The sequence below is a fragment of the Pecten maximus genome, chromosome 15, assembly GCF_902652985.1.
Source record: "Pecten maximus chromosome 15, xPecMax1.1, whole genome shotgun sequence".
In the NCBI taxonomy this organism is placed as follows: domain Eukaryota; kingdom Metazoa; phylum Mollusca; class Bivalvia; order Pectinida; family Pectinidae; genus Pecten; species Pecten maximus.
Window position 1 is genome coordinate 17,472,771 of NC_047029.1, and position 17,414 is coordinate 17,490,184.

The following is a 17,414-nucleotide window of genomic DNA, read 5'->3' on the forward strand; positions in this document are numbered from 1 at the left end:
CCTAGTGTTAAAGTTCAGTACCTTTGTTACGGCAGTAGCGGATCATCGGCTATAGCGGATCACTCGAAAAACTAAAGCTGATTATGAAAAAAGTATGACTCCCAGGAGGGTGTTTGTTGTACACATTTGTTAATAAATCATTTTTTAGTGTCTACAACAAAAACTTGATATACAGGAGCAAATTACGTACAGAATTCAAGAATTTGTTAATTCTTCAATCCGCTAAACAAGATATGGCCGCCATCTTGGATAACGGACAGTTCGATTGGGAAATGGTTTCTAAGATACAAGTACAACACACTGTCAAACACATAAAAATGCAATTGAATGATGACTTATGGTGTTTTATTTGATAAAAATTCATTATTTCGTAATCTTGGATTGTTTTTACAACCGTAATCATGCATTGCTTAAAGTTATATTTATCGGCTATAGCGGATCACTGTTTTATTTGCGCACGCGTATGTATTCGCATACTACTCGTACACGTGCATTCGCTATTTCGAATTTCGAATGGTCACCATTATCAGATAAACAACTTAAGAAGAGGAGCAGTACAATTGATCAGGTAATAATTTTACTGTGTATTAATTTCCCCTCATGTCGCCCCTAGCTGATGCCATGTGTTGACACTAAAAATAGCTTGTAAACATAGGCCACTTTCGAATGAGAAGAGTCTACCGTAGCCTTCCTTGAATCGTCCAGTCTGTCAATTACAATCCCAAATGGTCGTTGAATTAATTATTCATTCACTTGCACAAAATCAGATGCATAACTTGGTATAGGTACTTATTGTATCAGCTTCATCATGTCGTTCTGCTGACAGAGCAGACGCTCTCACGGATACAGTCATTTGCAATGTGATCACTCGCCGATTACTGTGTTAGCGGTCCAATATTGCATGCTGAATAAGAAATTCCAAGTGGTGTTCATCCAATCTAATTACACTAGACTCTATGTAGACCAAAACTAATAAAGTACCATCAATCGCCATGCCCCATTAGCTGTCACTGTCACACTGAAACAAGTCAGTCGGAGGTGACGTAGAGCTGTGACGCAGCTGATCCAGAGGTCGTCTCAAAATTGTTTCAGTCAGTGCAATAATGTGAGTTTAGCGAAGATTACTTACACAGTTTTATCAATTATCAACAACACGGCCAAGCAGATAACAGTCAAACATTTGTTAGGTAAATAAAAATGTATAAGACTATGCATGTAAAGTTATAGAAAGATAGAAAGAAGTTAAGTCGTGTTAAACTTTTAAAGTGTAAACGAAGAAAAACTATTATAATGAGGTTTTTTAAACGTTAGATACCCCTGTTCGCTAAAAATCCAAATGAAACTGACTAGGTTAAATGGACTGAATCAATAAAAACATGTGCCAAAGTCCATAACATTTAAACATGGTAAAATATCACATACAAGTTTTGCAACATTTTTTTTCAGAGATGACAGGAGGAGAGTGTATGCAGCTCTGTATTAAAGAATAAATGACAATATCTACAATGCCTAAGTTTAGTTTATAAATTATTACTCTCACTAGTGTCGTAAACAATGAACAGTCTAACCAATTGAGCCAGCTGGTCGACGGCGATCGACCCAGCACATACATTATACAAATGTATTCAGTGGATATTTCAATTCAACATGTTTTGCTCTTTATTATTTTTTTTTTATTTTAAAGATACTGTATACGAAGTAGTTTATTGAAAAGAGAGGCCTATATAACAATACTGTCTCTGATGAAAATTAACAGCAATAAAAAAAAATTAAAGTTGTAGAATTCAAACTGGAATGAAAATATATAAGGGCTGTTTTTTATACTCCAACATGTGTAAGGTTTAAAACACTTTTATGGTCAAGCGTTTTTTATGGCTTGGTTTTAACCACTCGGTTAAATGGTTAAAGAGTTCCTCAACCGCGATTAAAAGCATGTTTGAGATCGATTCAAGATGGTGGAGCAAGTGCTGCTGCAAGCTGTAGAGCTGACAGGCGAGGGAGGAGACGTTCAAATGTTGATTTCTCTAAACGAAAGTGAGACTGAAAGTCGGACAAAGACTAAAGATTGTTGATTTCTTCATAATAACCCTTTGGTCTGATAGGACCTTCATGTTCTCCAGGGTTTGTTTGCAACGATGACAGTAACAGAGCATTAAATGAAGTTGATATGGAGTATCACTTCGGCATGATTTCATTATATTAAAACATTTCTGAAAAATGCTGTTGTTCTCTTTGCACATCTCATTTTTCAGACAGTATATGTTGAAGTATACAGTAATGTGCCAAAAGTATTCGGTCACGTCATATTTTTACTTTATATTTCATGCATTTTGAAAAATTTTCAATGAATTTTTATGACTTCGTTTTTAAATGTTTTTTCTTGAAATTACATACACTAGTAGACTAGACAATTGTTAGCTCATTCACCTGATATTTTGTACATACTTTTCCGCTACTTAATTTTCCAAAAATAGATAAATATAAGCATGTTGCCCGAAATGTGAAGTCACTTTGCTCTTTATTCTTACTTAATGATTTCATTGCTAATTTTTTTAAATCTTAAACATGCAATATCTCTTGATATTAGCTACAGAAATTTATATAGGTTCTATACAAATATTGTAGCTAGTTCTTGTTGTTTTAACACACCATTTTTTTTTCAACCAATGCGTTTTTTATAACCCTTAAACATGTGTTTGTTTAATAGCTTAAACATGTTTCAGGTTATTTCAAACCATAAACATGTTCGAGTATAAAAAAACAGGCCTATAAAATTCTTAGTTTCATGTGAACTAAATTTTTAATTTCTATTCTAAAATGTGAAAGAAACTCTATGCCGATTTGTAATTATTATATCACTTTGTTTCCATCGTTAAACAGGAAAACATAAGAAAATTGATAATAGAACAGTCTAACGACTAGACTATCCGTCATGTACGGCTCAGTATTTTTTCCACAGATGACACTCAATTTCCATGTATTTAATTTGGATAAACGATACAATCAGTGTTTCCTGCTTACAATTTTGACTTGTTGAGATGGAATACGCATTACCGATATCGTAAAGATAGATCTACTACAGCTATAAAATGGTATTCCCCATAAAATATATCTAACGTTAACATCGGTGACGTCGTCGACATAAAGTTGAATAACGCTAAATCGTCCTGGGAAATGACGTTTAAGTTGTTAGTTGTAAAGAGCCATCTTTTTGAGTTGTTATGCACCTAGTGTTTAGTATATTCAGAACAAAAGCTTCGATTTAATATTAGACGGGGTCTATTGGCATCCATAATTGCGTTTTGAGACATCCCAGCAAACTTGACTCGTCACCAGGGGCCCGCAAGGGGACGTGATCCGTTATAGACGTACTGATCCGCTATAGCCGACAATTCGGTAGGTCTTGTTTTGCTTGTTTCATTTCGTATGTTCAATTCTATTCAGATCTTTTGGTATCACAAGAAAGGTAATTAAATTTGCTTTCTGGAGATATACAATACCTGTCAAAACAACAACACGTAAAATCGTGTGCAGCGATTGTATGCAAAGTGATCCGCTACTGCCGCAACAACTGTATTAAAGTTTCAGGATTTGGGAGGGCCTAATGGTGAACCACTTTTAACTGATAATTTTAATAAAATTGATCTCCTTCTGGCATCTGTCCTGTTTCCATCTATCCATCCATTCTTTCTCAAATTTCATTCGTAGATTCCCCTTTGTCCCTAGTCATGCATGTTCCATTTTGAGTCTGATCGGAAAACAAGATGGCTGACAGATGGCCATTTTGTATTTTGACAGTGCAAGTTTGTTACCATTATTAATCAGATTTTGCTTCATGGATCTTTATCGAATTTCACATGCAGATTCCCCTTGACCCCAGTAGTGTAAATAAGATCGCCAAAGACAACCATTTTGAATATTGTCAGTAAGAGTTTATTATCACTATTTCTATGAAAGTCCTTCATCTACATTTTTTGAATTTCATTTAGATTACCTGATGGATCTTTCACAGGTTTATTATGTGGGCTACTCTTGTTTTCAAATTATTAAGAGGAAGAAGAAAAAAGTAAGAGAAAAGATCAGTCTTATAGTGATCCAATAAAGATCACTCGATGAAGGGTGCCAAGATCCCTCAGGGATCTCTTGTTTAAAATTGATGATTCAGCAAAAATGAAGAAGGGGGCTTATATGTGGAATTAATAGAATCTTTCACCCCTTTTGGGGTGAGATAGGGGGATCTCAACCTGAGGGTGAGATTGTTAAATTCCAAACACGAGGCTTGCCGAGTGTTTGGGAACTGAACAATCTTCCCCGAGGGTTGAGATCCCCCTTTCTCCCATACTTCACAGGGTTATCTGGCGGTTGTGAGGGAAAAGATAAATCGATCTTACACAGGGTGGGTAAAGACAGCCGGCACGCGCTATATGACGCTGCTCACAATAACGTAGCGTCATCAATTTACGTTGAGTAACCAAGTCGTAAATGATGACATCATCAATTTTGACGCACATTCAAAGGAGCATTGAAGATGGCGCGATAAAAAAACTTTCATAAAATCTTATGTTTGGTTGCAAGTATGTGAGAAAAATAATCAATCAAGGGTCTGTTCCGTATATCTCAACCCTCGTGTAAGAGTTTGGCTGGCCAGCACTCGGCAAGCCTCCTGCTGACTGGCCAAACTCTGACACTCGGGTTGAGATATCCCTGTCCACGGAACAGACCCATGATGGATTCTATTAATCTCATTCCAAAAAGGTGTGAATGATTATTTTTCTCTTACCCTATTTACCAATTGTAGTGTGAACCAAATCCAAACATATGTAAACAACAACACGTGGACGTCGGATGACTGTTTTGATAAGGCTGCAGCAGACACTTTACACCTTACGATGTTGATTTCATACAAATTACAGTTCCGATAAGCTTGCCAAAAAGAACACCAAACACTCGGTTAACTCTGATAATTAATACTTATTTCAATTTCTTTTGTTAATAATACTGATATTTAACATTTAAACGTTCCGGGTCAGGTCATAGTGACGTCACCCTATCGAGAACAAGAGCACGTTTAAAGAGCATGTGTAGCTTGTCTTTTCCCTAGGGTGAGATAAGAAAATCTCACCCCGGTAAAACTGCAGATATCCCTGTCCAGGGTAAGAGAAAATAGAATCTTACATGGACTTATTTCATGGACAGGGATATCTTAACGATCAATTCTTTCAAGATGGCTGAGATATATGTTCACAGAACTGACCTGTGTTTGAATAATAAATTATAAGTTTCTGCAAATCCTTTTCATCGTGCCATCAATTATTGAAGCTGAATTTGAAAATGTTGATATCGTATGTATAACTGAATCTCATCTGAATCAGCAGATGTCTGATGTCGACATTCGATTACAAACTTTTAGTAATAAACTTTTTAGAAAAGATAGAACTACAGGTCCTGGTGGTGGAATTATAGTTTATCATAAAGATAATGTTGTTATAAACAGAAGATTGGAATTAGAGAGAGATGATATTGCATTACTCTGGCTCGAGGTTCGTGTAGATAATCATAAATTTCTTCTTGGTTTTAAACCTAGCTTACCCTGATATTTGAATAAATTTGTTATCAGCATAGTATCTGTAGAAATGTCCTCAATCAACTGCAAATTTGCTGTAGAGCCAGGTGAGCGATACAGGCCCATTGGGCCTCTTGTATTTATAGACCTGCTAATAATCACTGGATGATATCGATATAAGTCTTATTTGACTTCTTTGATGTATCGTGGCGTTTTCCCATAACTAGAATTAATCTTTCGCGAATTGTTATGTTAATTACTGGGTTAAATTAGACGACTCATTAACTAGAGCTACTGATACATGTGTACTTCATTAGATGTTACACTAACAGGTGATATTAATATAGACATGTTGAATATTCCATTAAACGATCACTTGTCAAGACTACTTATTAAACCTAACTTATCTAGCTTTATTAGTGAACCCACAAGAATAACACCTGATAGTGCCACATCCATTGATGTAATCTTTACTAATAATCTGAACCTAATTATCTCCACCATGCTGCTGTGACCACTCTCCAGTCCATGCTCAAATTTCTTTTACTTTATTCAAACAAGTGAGCTATAAAAAAAACCTTTACTAAAATATGATGAGGCCGACTTTGACAGCATAAATGATGCTCTCCTCAATATTGATTGGTTGTACATTTCATCAAATCAAGACTCTAACACATTCAACTCCTTTATACTTGATTCAATTACTGTGCAAGTCAATACTTTCATTCCTTCAAAAGTTAGAACCATACGTCCGAATTACAAGCCTTGGATGAATAACATTATCAGACTGAAAATGAGACAATGTAATGGAATCCATAAAAAAACAAAACTAACTGATGGAAGATAGCAAAGTCTACTAACTTCTCAAAATAAATCTACATTGATTCCTCCTCTTAAATCTGATGATCAACTTATATATCATCCTATTGACAAATTTAAAGCAGAGCTCCTTAACAATATCACTTTACTAATATTTCATCATCATCACCTGATCTTGAGTTGCCCCAGACAGCACAACCATATGCTCCCCACTCCTTAACCAATATTCACATCACTGAGCAAGATGTAATGGACCAACTTAGCAATATAAATAAACCACCTGGCCCTGATGGTATTGTTCCTAAAATTGTAAAAAAGCTGAGTAACTCTCTTATTTTACCTCTTAGTATTATTTTCAACAAAACCTTAGAATCAGGAGTACTGCAATATAGTTGGAAACAATCAAACATAAATGCTATATATAAAGGAAGTTGGTCATCTAATGATGTTTTAAACTATAGGCCAATATCTATAACTTCATGGTTTAGTAAAATAATTAAATAATATTTATTTGAAAATTCAAACTTAACAAAGTATCAGTCTGGTTTTATACCAGGTGATTCCACAGTTAATCAATTGTTGTTTATTTATAATGAGATATCTAGTAATATGGACATGGGAAAAGAGCTCAGGTTTATTTTCTGTGATGTAAGTGAAGCATTTGACAGAGTCTGGCATGAAGGTCTTATACAGAAGCTTAAAATGTATGGAATTGATGGAAATTTTCTTTTATGGTTTCAAAATTATCTCTCAGACAAAAAACAAAGAGTCTGTCACTCTCAATTCAAAGTTGTAAATGCAGCGGTACCTCAAGGATCAGTTCTTGGACCTCTTCTTTTTCTTCTCTATATGACATCACTGATAATGTTTCAACTAATATTAAACTTTTTGCAGATGATACTTCTTTGTATAAAATAATAGATGAGAATCCAGCACAAGGTCTAGCAAATGATCTCTCTAATATTGGTGAATGGGCAAGTATTTGGGATATTAAATTTAACCCTAACAAAACTAAATCAGATATCTTTTCAAGGAAACTCAACAAAAATCACACTCCAGTAACTTTCCAAAATAGACAAATTACAGACATAGCAATTCACAAACATCTTGGACTTACACTACAAGAAGACGCAATATGGAAAGAACATATCCTTAATATATATACTGTATATAGAAAAGCCTACAGTAGATTAAATATTCTTTGATGCTTAAAATTTGAATTATAAGGCCAATTTTAGAATATGCAGACATAATCTGGGATAGCTGCACACAACCATCAAAACAATTATTAGAATCTGTTCAGTTAGAAGCAGCCAGACTCATTACAGGACTCAGATCAGGAACATCACACAATAAATTATATGGAGAAATTGGCTGGGAATCTCTGTCAGATAGAAGAAATAAACACAAACACATAATTATGTACAAAATACTTCAATATCCTTATTCCTTTTATTAACAACCAAAATGATAACCCGTATTCCCTAAGACAATCACGACTATTCAATCCTCCTCTATGCAGAACTAACAATTACTTTGACAGTTTCTTCCCCAAAATGTGCCACACAACTAACAATGCTAATCCTGACCTCTTCAACTCTTCTTCTCTAGCAGCTTTTAAATGCAAACTTAATGATAATATTGATGATGAATGTGAATCACTGCAAATTTTCAAATTTGAAGGAAATAGAAAGGCCAATATCATCATTTGTCAGCTAAGAAATTCATGTAGCAATTTAAATTTTGATTTATTTAATGATCATTTATTAAACTCTCCCACCTGTGCCTGTGATATTGAAAACGAAACTGCTTCACATTATTTCTTTGAATGTCCTATAGGTATAATGATATTAGACATTCTCTGCTTACTTCAGTAGATAGTTTATATAAAGTTATGCAAATCATAATCATTCTAACATTAACACTTTCTTGCAAGGTTGCCCTGACTGTGATAAACTTGTAAATATACAAATATTAAATGATGCTCAATTGTCCATTGGTAAATCGAGATGCTTTAATCTCTATATGCTTTAAATATATATAAGCCATGATATTATATTATACTATATCATATTATATGTACCTTATATTTCAATAAAATATAAGGTATATATTATATAATATAGTATAATATAGTAATTTTATACATTTTTGTTACATTTTCTAACTCAAAAATGCATAAATATACATGTCCTGAAAGATCCCTCCATCCTCATTAGTCACATGTGTCATCAGTTGAGTATGCTAAGTCTGTTGTATATATGTGAAGTATAGAGTCTGTTAAACGTTTTGATCGATAATAATTTTTCTGACAATTTATGATATAATATCTTACACTTATATATACATGTATTATTTTCACTTAGTGTATTGACAGGCACGACCTGTGTATAAATGCACATGGACTTTTGGTCAATGCCTGTCAATAACTGATTCTTGTAAATATAAATTAAAGTGGGGAAATCCCCAAAGAACCAACGTCCATTCAGTGTAGTTTGGGAAAAGTTTGTCTTCTAGGTCTCAGGAGGATACCACATGGTATGCAGGGCGCTCTTAAAAAGTAGAAAAATCAGGGTATGAAAGAAGAGCAGCAACTCCAGAGTCCAGGTTTCAAAATGATCCTGCCGACATGTATCGGCCTGCTAGGCTGGCCGTCATCGGGGCACAATTTATTAGTGTGACTGTTACATTTTGAAGCTGAATAACAATGATTGTTATTGATGTTATAACTTGTAGTTGTATAACTATAAACATGTTATACTTGTATAACTTTCATTGAATAGAGGTTTATAGCTTCAATGTTTGATCAATATTATATAGATCAAGAGAGTATCAACAACCCTGTTCCAGCCAAGAGGAAGAGAGGGAGGCCACCTAAACAAAAAGGTAAATAAACCCAAAACCTGTGTCAAACATTTATTACAGTATAAGCAAAAACAACAAAGGCATTGTGATCAAATGGTAACAATACTGAATAGGGCCCTATTTTGTTGAAAGGATTCTGTAAGAAAGTGGCCCATAATGTATAATGTGATGTGTAGATGGGCCATTAAGACTACTGTGTGGTCCTGTATGACATATTGTGTTGATGGACCATTAAGACTACTGTGTGGTCCTGTATGACATATTGTGTTGATGGACCATTAAGACTACTGTGTGGTCCTGTATGACATATTGTGTTGATGGACCATTAAAACTACTGTGTTGTCATGTATGACATATTGTGTTGATGGACCATTAAGTCTACTGTGTGGTCCTGTATGACATATTGTGTTGATGGGCCATTAAGACTACCATGTAATCCTGTATGACACTTTGTGTTGATGGACCATTAAGACTACTGTGTTGTCATGTATGACATATTGTGTTGATGGGCCATTAAGACTACTGTGTGGTCATGTATGACATATTGTGTTGATGGACCATTAAGACTACCATGTAGTCCTGTATGACATATTGTGTTGATGGACCATTAAGACTACTGTGTGGTCCTGTATGACATATTGTGTTGATGGACCATTAAGTCTGCTGTGTGGTCCTGTATGACATTGTGTTGATGGACCATTAAGACTACTGTGTAGTCCTGTATGACATATTGTGTTGATGGGCCATTAAGACTACTGTGTTGTCCTGTATGACATATTGTGTTGATGGACCATTAAGTCTGCTGTGTGGTCCTGTATGACATATTGTGTTGATGGGCCATTAAGATTACTGTGTGGTCCTGTATGACATATTGTGTTGATGGACCATTAAGATTACTGTGTGGTCCTGTATGACATATTGTGTTGATGGGCCATTAAGATTACTTTGTGGTCATGTATGACATATTGTGTTGATGGGCCATTAAGACTACTGTGTAGTCCTGTATGACATATTGTGTTGATGGACCATTAAGATTACTGTGTGGTCCTGTATGACATATTGTGTTGATGGACCATTAAGACTACTGTGTGGTCCTGTATGACATATTGTGTTGATGGACCATTAAGATTACTGTGTGGTCATGTATGACATATTGTGTTGATGGGCCATTAAGACTACCATGTAGTCCTGTATGACATATTGTGTTGATGGACCATTAAGACTACTGTGTGGTCCTGTATGACATATTGTGTTGATGGACCATTAAGACTACTGTGTGGTCATGTATGACATATTGTGTTGATGGACCATTAAGACTACTTTGTGGTCATGTATGACATATTGTGTTGATGGACCATTAAGATTACTGTGTGGTCATGTATGACATATTGTGTTGATGGACCATTAAGACTAATTTTTGTTCCTGTATGACATATTGTGTTTTATTGATCATTAAGTCTACTACTGGTCCGACATGAGCATTTTGTGATAATTTACAATACACAGTAGATACACAGAAAACTACCATTTAATTTTTCTTTTTGACTCTGATTTATAGTTGAAGAAGCAGGCAGAAATGCAGAAACAACGAGCAATGTTGGATCCAAAACTGAGACACAAAGTTTGGATGTCTGTGAGGACAGCAAAAAAAATCCATCATCCCAAACAGGGTCAAAGGTTAAGGCCCAAACAGTGGTATCTGCTCAAAAGACACCTACGAAAAAACAGCAAGTCAATAGGGTGATGCCAAGACTTGTGGCAACTCTGATACCAAAGACAGGTAAATAAAACAGATATTTATTAATAAAGACAGGTAACTCATACAGATATTTATTGATAAAGACAGGTAACTAATACAGATATTTATTGATAAAGACAGGTAACCCCTACAGATATCTATTGACAAAGACAGGTAACTCATACAGATATCTATTGACAAAGACAGGTAACTCAAACAGATATATATATTAACAAAGACAGGTAACTCATACAGATATTAATTGATAAAGACAGGTAACTCATACAGATATTTATTGACAAAGACAGGTAACTCAAACAGATATATATTGACAAAGACAGGTAGCTCATAAAGATATATATTGACAAAGACAGGTAACTCATACAGATATATATTGACAAAGACAGGTAACTCATACAGATATCTATTGACAAAGACAGGTACTCAAACAGATATTCATTGATAAAGACAGGTAACTCATACAGATATTTATTAGCCCACCATCATCAGATGGTGGTCCGTGGTCCGTCCGGCCATCCCTCCGTCCGTCCCTCCGTCCGTCCCTCCGTCCGTCCGTAAACAATTCTTGTTATCGCTAATCCTCAGAAAGTACTCAAGGGATCTTTCTCAAATTTCATATGTAGGTTCCCCTTGGTGCCTAGTTATGCATATTGCATTTTGAGACCAGTCGGAAAACAACATGGCCGACAGGCAGCCATCTTGGATTTTGACAATTGAAGTTTGTTATCGCTATTTCTGAGAAAGCACTGAAGGGATCTTTCTCAAATTTCATATGTAGGTTCCCCTTGGTGCCTAGTTATGCATATTGCATTTTGAGACCAGTCGGAAAACAACATGGCCGACAGGCAGCCATCTTGGATTTTGACAATTGAAGATTGTTATCACTATTTCTGAGAAAGCACTGAAGGGAACTTTCTCAAATTTCATATGTAGGTTCCCCTTGGTGCCTAGTTATGCATATTGCATTTTGAGACCTGTCGGAAAACAACATGGCCGACAGGCAGCCATCTTGGATTTTGACAATTGAAGTTTGTTATCGCTATTTCTGAGAAAGCACTGAAGGGATCTTTCTCAAATTTCATATGTAGGTTCCCCCTGGTGCCTAGTTATGCATATTGCATTTTGAGACCAATCAGAAAACAACATGGCCGGCGGGCAGCCATCTTGGATTTTGACAATTGAAGTTTGTTATCGCTATTTCTGAGAAAGCACTGAAGGGATCTTTCTCAAATTTCTTATGTAGGTTCCCCTTGGTGCCTAGTTATGCATATTGCATTTTGAGACCAATCGGAAAACAACATGGCCGACAGGCAGCCATCTTGGATTTTGACAATTGAAGTTTGTTATCGCTATTTCTGAGAAAGCACTGAAGGGAACTTTCTCAAATTTCATATGTAGGTTCCCCCTTGGTGCCCAGTTATGCATATTGCATTTTGAGACCAATCGGAAAACAACATGGCCGACAGGCAGCCATCTTGGATTTTGACAATTGAAGATTGTTATCACTATTTCTGAGAAAGCACTGAAGGGATCTTTCTCAAATTTCATATGTAGGTTCCCCTTGGTGCCTAGTTATGCATATTGCATTTTGAGACCAGTCGAAAAACAACATGGCCGACAGGCAGCCATCTTATATTTTGACAATTGAAGTTTGTTATCGCTATTTCTGAGAAAGCACTGAAGGGATCTTTCTCAAATTTCATATGTAGGTTTCCCTTGGTGCCTAGTTATGCATATTGCATTTTGAGACCAATCGGAAAACAACATGGCCGACAGGCAGCCATCTTGGATTTTGACAATTGAAGTTTGTTATCGCTATTTCTGAGAAAGCACTGAAGGGAACTTTCTCAAATTTCATATGTAGGTTCCCCCTTGGTGCCTAGTTATGCATATTGCATTTTGAGACCAATCAGAAAACAACATGGCCGACAGGCAGCCGTCTTGGATTTTGACAATTGAAGTTTGTTATTGATATTTCTCAGAAAGAACTGAAGGGATCTTTCTCAATTTTCATATGTAGGTTCTCCTTGGTCCGTCGTTTTGCATTTTTGGACCAATCTGAAAACATTGTCGACAGACAACCATTATTGCTTAATCTCAAATTTTATATATAAGTTTCCCTTGTTTAAAAAGCATTGGAGGGATATTTCTCAATTTATACAGATTAGTAAGGGGAAGGAAAAAAAGAGAAAAGATCAATCTGACATGGAACCTATGAAGATCATTCAATGGTGGGCGCCAAGATCCCTCTGGGATCTCTTGTTGACAAAGACAGGTAACACATACAGATATTATGACAGGTAACTCATACAGATATCTATTGACAAAGACAGGTAACTCAAACAGATATTTATTGACAAAGACAGGTAACTCATACAGATATTTATTGACAAAGACAGGTAACTCATACAGATATCTATTGACAATGACAGGTAACTCATACAAATATTTATTGACAAAGACAGGTAACTCATACAGATATATATTGACAAAGACAGGTAACTCATACAGATATTTATTGACAAAGACAGGTAACTCATACAGATATATATTGACAAAGACAGGTAACTTATACAGATATTATGACAGGTAACTCATACAGATATCTATTGACAAAGACAGGTAACTCAAACAGATATTTATTGACAAAGACAGGTAACTCATACAGATATTTATTGACAAAGACAGGTAACTCATACAGATATTAATTGATAAAGACAGGTAACTCATACAGATATTTATTGATAAAGACAGGTAACCCCTACAGATATCTATTGACAAAGACAGGTAACTCATACAGATATCTATTGACAAAGACAGGTAACTCATACAGATATTTTATGACAAAGACATGTAGCTCATAAAGATATCTATTGACAAAGACAGGTAACACATACAGATATATATTGACAAAAACAGGTAACTCATACAGATATCTATTGACAAAGACAGGTACTCAAACAGATATTCATTGATAAAGACAGGTAACTCATACAGATATTTATTGACAAAGACAGGTAACACATACAGATATTATGACAGGTAACTCATACAGATATCTATTGACAAAGACAGGTAACTCAAACAGATATTTATTGACAAAGACAGGTAACTCATACAGATATTTATTGACAAAGACAGGTAACTCATACAGATATCTATTGACAATGACAGGTAACTTATACAAATATTTATTGACAAAGACAGGTAACTCATACAGATATATATTGACAAAGACAGGTAACTCATACAGATATTTATTGACAAAGACAGGTAACTCGTACAGATATATATTGACAAAGACAGGTAACTCATACAGATATTATAACAGGTAACTCATACAGATATCTATTGACAAAGACAGATAACTCATACAGATATCTTTTGATAAAGACAGGTAACTTATACAGATATTTATTGATAAAGACAGGTAACTCATATACATATCTTTTGATAAAGACAGGTAACTCATATAGATAGCTATTGGACTCTGGCTTTGTTGTGTTATAAGGAGGACCGTAACCCCTTGTGTAATAGGAAAAATTTTGCCTCTTATGTTATAATGAGGAGTGTGGCCTCTTGTGTGATAAGGATAAGTGCCACCTCTTGTGTTATAGGAGGACTCTGACCTCTTGTGTTATAGGAGGACTCTGACCTCTTGTGTTATAGGAGGAGTCTGACCTCTTGTGTTATAGGAGGAGTCTGGCCTCCTGTAATAAAGGAGGAGTCTGTCCTTTTGTGTTATAGGACTAATCTTGCCTCTTGTGTTTTAATGAGGAGTCTGGCCTCTTGTGTTATCTCAGGTATCTGACCTCTTGTAATATAGGAGGAGTCATGCCCTTTGTGTTAAAAGGAGGACTCTGACTTCTTGTGTTATAGGAGGACTCAAGCCTCTTGTGTTATAGGAGGACTCTGACTTCTTGTGTTATAGGAGGACTCCAGCCTCTTGTGTTATAGGAGGACTCTGACCTCTTGTTAGCCCACCATCATCAGATGGTGGGCTTTTCAAATCGCCCTGCGTCCGTGGTCCGTGGGTCCCTCCGTCCGTAAACATTGACCTCTTGTGTTATAGGAGGACTATGACCTCTTGTGTTATAGGAGGACATTGACCTCTTGTGTTATAGGAGGACTATGACCTCTTGTGTTATAGGAAGGTTCTTGCTTTGTTGTGTTATGAGGAGGACTCTGGCCTTTTGTTTTGTGTTATAGGAGTCTAGCCTCTTGTATAATAGGACAAATCTTGCCTCTTGTGTTAAAGGAGGAATCTGGCTTCTTTTGTAATAAGGAGGACTCCTACTTCTTGTGTTATAGGAAGGCTTTGTTGTGTTATTGGGGGACTCCTACCTGTTGTGTAATGAGAAGACTCAAGCCTCTTGTATTATAGGAGGATTCTGGCCTTTTGTGTTATTAGAATGACTCCAGCCTTTTGTGTTATAGGGGTCTTGCCGCCTGTGTAATAGGACAAATCTTGCCTCTTGTGTTATTGGAGGACTCTGGCCTCTTGTGTTATAGGAGGACTATGACCTCTTGTGTTATAGGAGGACTCTGGCCTCTTGTGTTATAGGAGGACTATGACCTCTTGTGTTATAGGAGGACTATGACCTCTTGTGTTATAGGAGGACTCTGGCCTCTTGTGTTATAGGAGGACTCTGGCCTCTTGTGTTATAGGAGGACTATGACCTCTTGTGTTATTGGAGGACTCTGGCCTCTTGTGTTATAGGAGGACTATGACCTCTTGTGTTATAGGAGGACTCTGGCCTCTTGTGTTATAGGAGGACTCTGACCTCTTGTGTTATAGGAGGACTCTGGCCTCTTGTGTTATAGGAGGACTATGACCTCTTGTGTTATAGGAGGACTCTGGCCTCTTGTGTTATAGGACAAATTTTGACTGTTGTGTTTTAATAAGGAGTCTGGCCTCTTGTGTAATAAGGTGAATTCCCACCTCTTGTGTTATTAGACTCCAGCCTCTTGTGTTATAGGAAATATCTGGCCTCTTGTGTTATACGGAGGAATCTGACATGTTATAAGGAAGACTCCAGCCTTTTGTGTTATTGGAGAACTCTGGTTTCTTGTGTTATAAGGAGGTATCTTGCCTCTTATGTTATAAGGAGGAATCTGGCCTCTTGTTTTATAGAAGGATTCCGGCTTCTTGTGTTGTAGGAGAATTCTGACCTCTTTTGATATAGGATGAATCTGGCGTATTGTGTTATAGGAAGACTCTGGCCTCTTGTGTTATAGGAGGACTCTGGCCTCTTGTGTAATAGGAGGACTCTTGCCATTGTGTTATAGAAGGACTCTGGCCATTGTGTTATAGGAGGACTCTGGCCTCTTGTGTTATAGGAGGACTCTTGCCATTGTGTTATAGGAGGACTCTGGCCATTGTGTTATAGGAGGACTATGGCCATTGTGTTATAGGAGGACTATGGCCATTGTGTTATAGAAGGACTCTGGCCATTGTGTTATAGGAGGACTCTGGCCTCTTGTGTTATAGGAGGACTCTTGCCATTGTGTTATAGGAGGACTATGGCCATTGTGTTATAGAAGGACTCTGGCCATTGTGTTATAGGAGGACTCTGGCCTCTTGTGTTATAGAAGGACTCTGGCCATTGTGTTATAGGAGGACTCTGGCCATTGTGTTATAGGAGGACTCTGGCCATTGTGTTATAGAAGGACTCTGGCCATTGTGTTATAGGAGGACTCTTGCCATTGTGTTATAGGAGGACTATGGCCATTGTGTTATAGGAGGACTCTGGCCATTGTGTTATAGGAGGACTCTGGCCTCTTGTGTTATAGGAGGATTCTAGCCATTGTGTTATAGGAGGACTCTGGCCATTGTGTTATAGAAGGACTCTGGCCATTGTGTTATAGGAGGACTCTAGCCATTGTGTTATAGGAGGACTCTGGCCATTGTGTTATAGGAGGACTCTGGCCTCTTGTGTTATAGGAGGACTCTAGCCATTGTGTTATAGGAGGACTCTGGCCATTGTGTTATAGGAGGACTAGGCCCTTTTGTAATATAGGAGTCTGGGCTCTTGTATTATAAGGAGGACTTCGGCTTTTTGTGTTATAAGGACTCCTGCCTCTTGTGTTATAAGGAGGAATATGGCCTCTTGTGTTATTGAGAGGACTCTGGCCTCGTGTGTTATAGGAGGTATCTGACCTCTTGTGTTATAGGAGGTATCTGACCTCTTGTGTTATAGGAGGTATCTGACCTCTTGTGTTATAGGAGGACTCTGGCCTCTTGTGTTATAGGAGGTATCTGACCTCTTGTGTTATAGGAGGTATCTGACCTCTTGTGTTATAGGAGGTATCTGACCTCTTGTGTTATAAGGAGGAATATGGCCTCTTGTGTTATTGAGAGGACTCTGGCCTCTTGTGTTATTAGCTCACCTGCCCAAATGGCAAGTG

General features: G+C 36.8%; 1 protein-coding gene across 2 annotated transcripts in view; it reads left to right on the plus strand.

The window, feature by feature from the left end:
• The window catches only part of LOC117343502 (little elongation complex subunit 2-like), a 55,626-nt gene that overhangs the window by 14,632 nt on the left and 23,580 nt on the right, over window positions 1-17,414 (plus strand). For both annotated transcript variants that reach the window (XR_004536021.1, XM_033905874.1), the window contains exons 10-11: window positions 9,203-9,268; window positions 10,806-11,027. Coding sequence is in view for 1 of the 2 variants with exons in the window: in XM_033905874.1 (XP_033761765.1) it covers window positions 9,203-9,268; window positions 10,806-11,027 (288 nt within the window). In the remaining variant the exon portion in view is untranslated. The remainder of the gene's footprint in view (window positions 1-9,202; window positions 9,269-10,805; window positions 11,028-17,414) is intronic.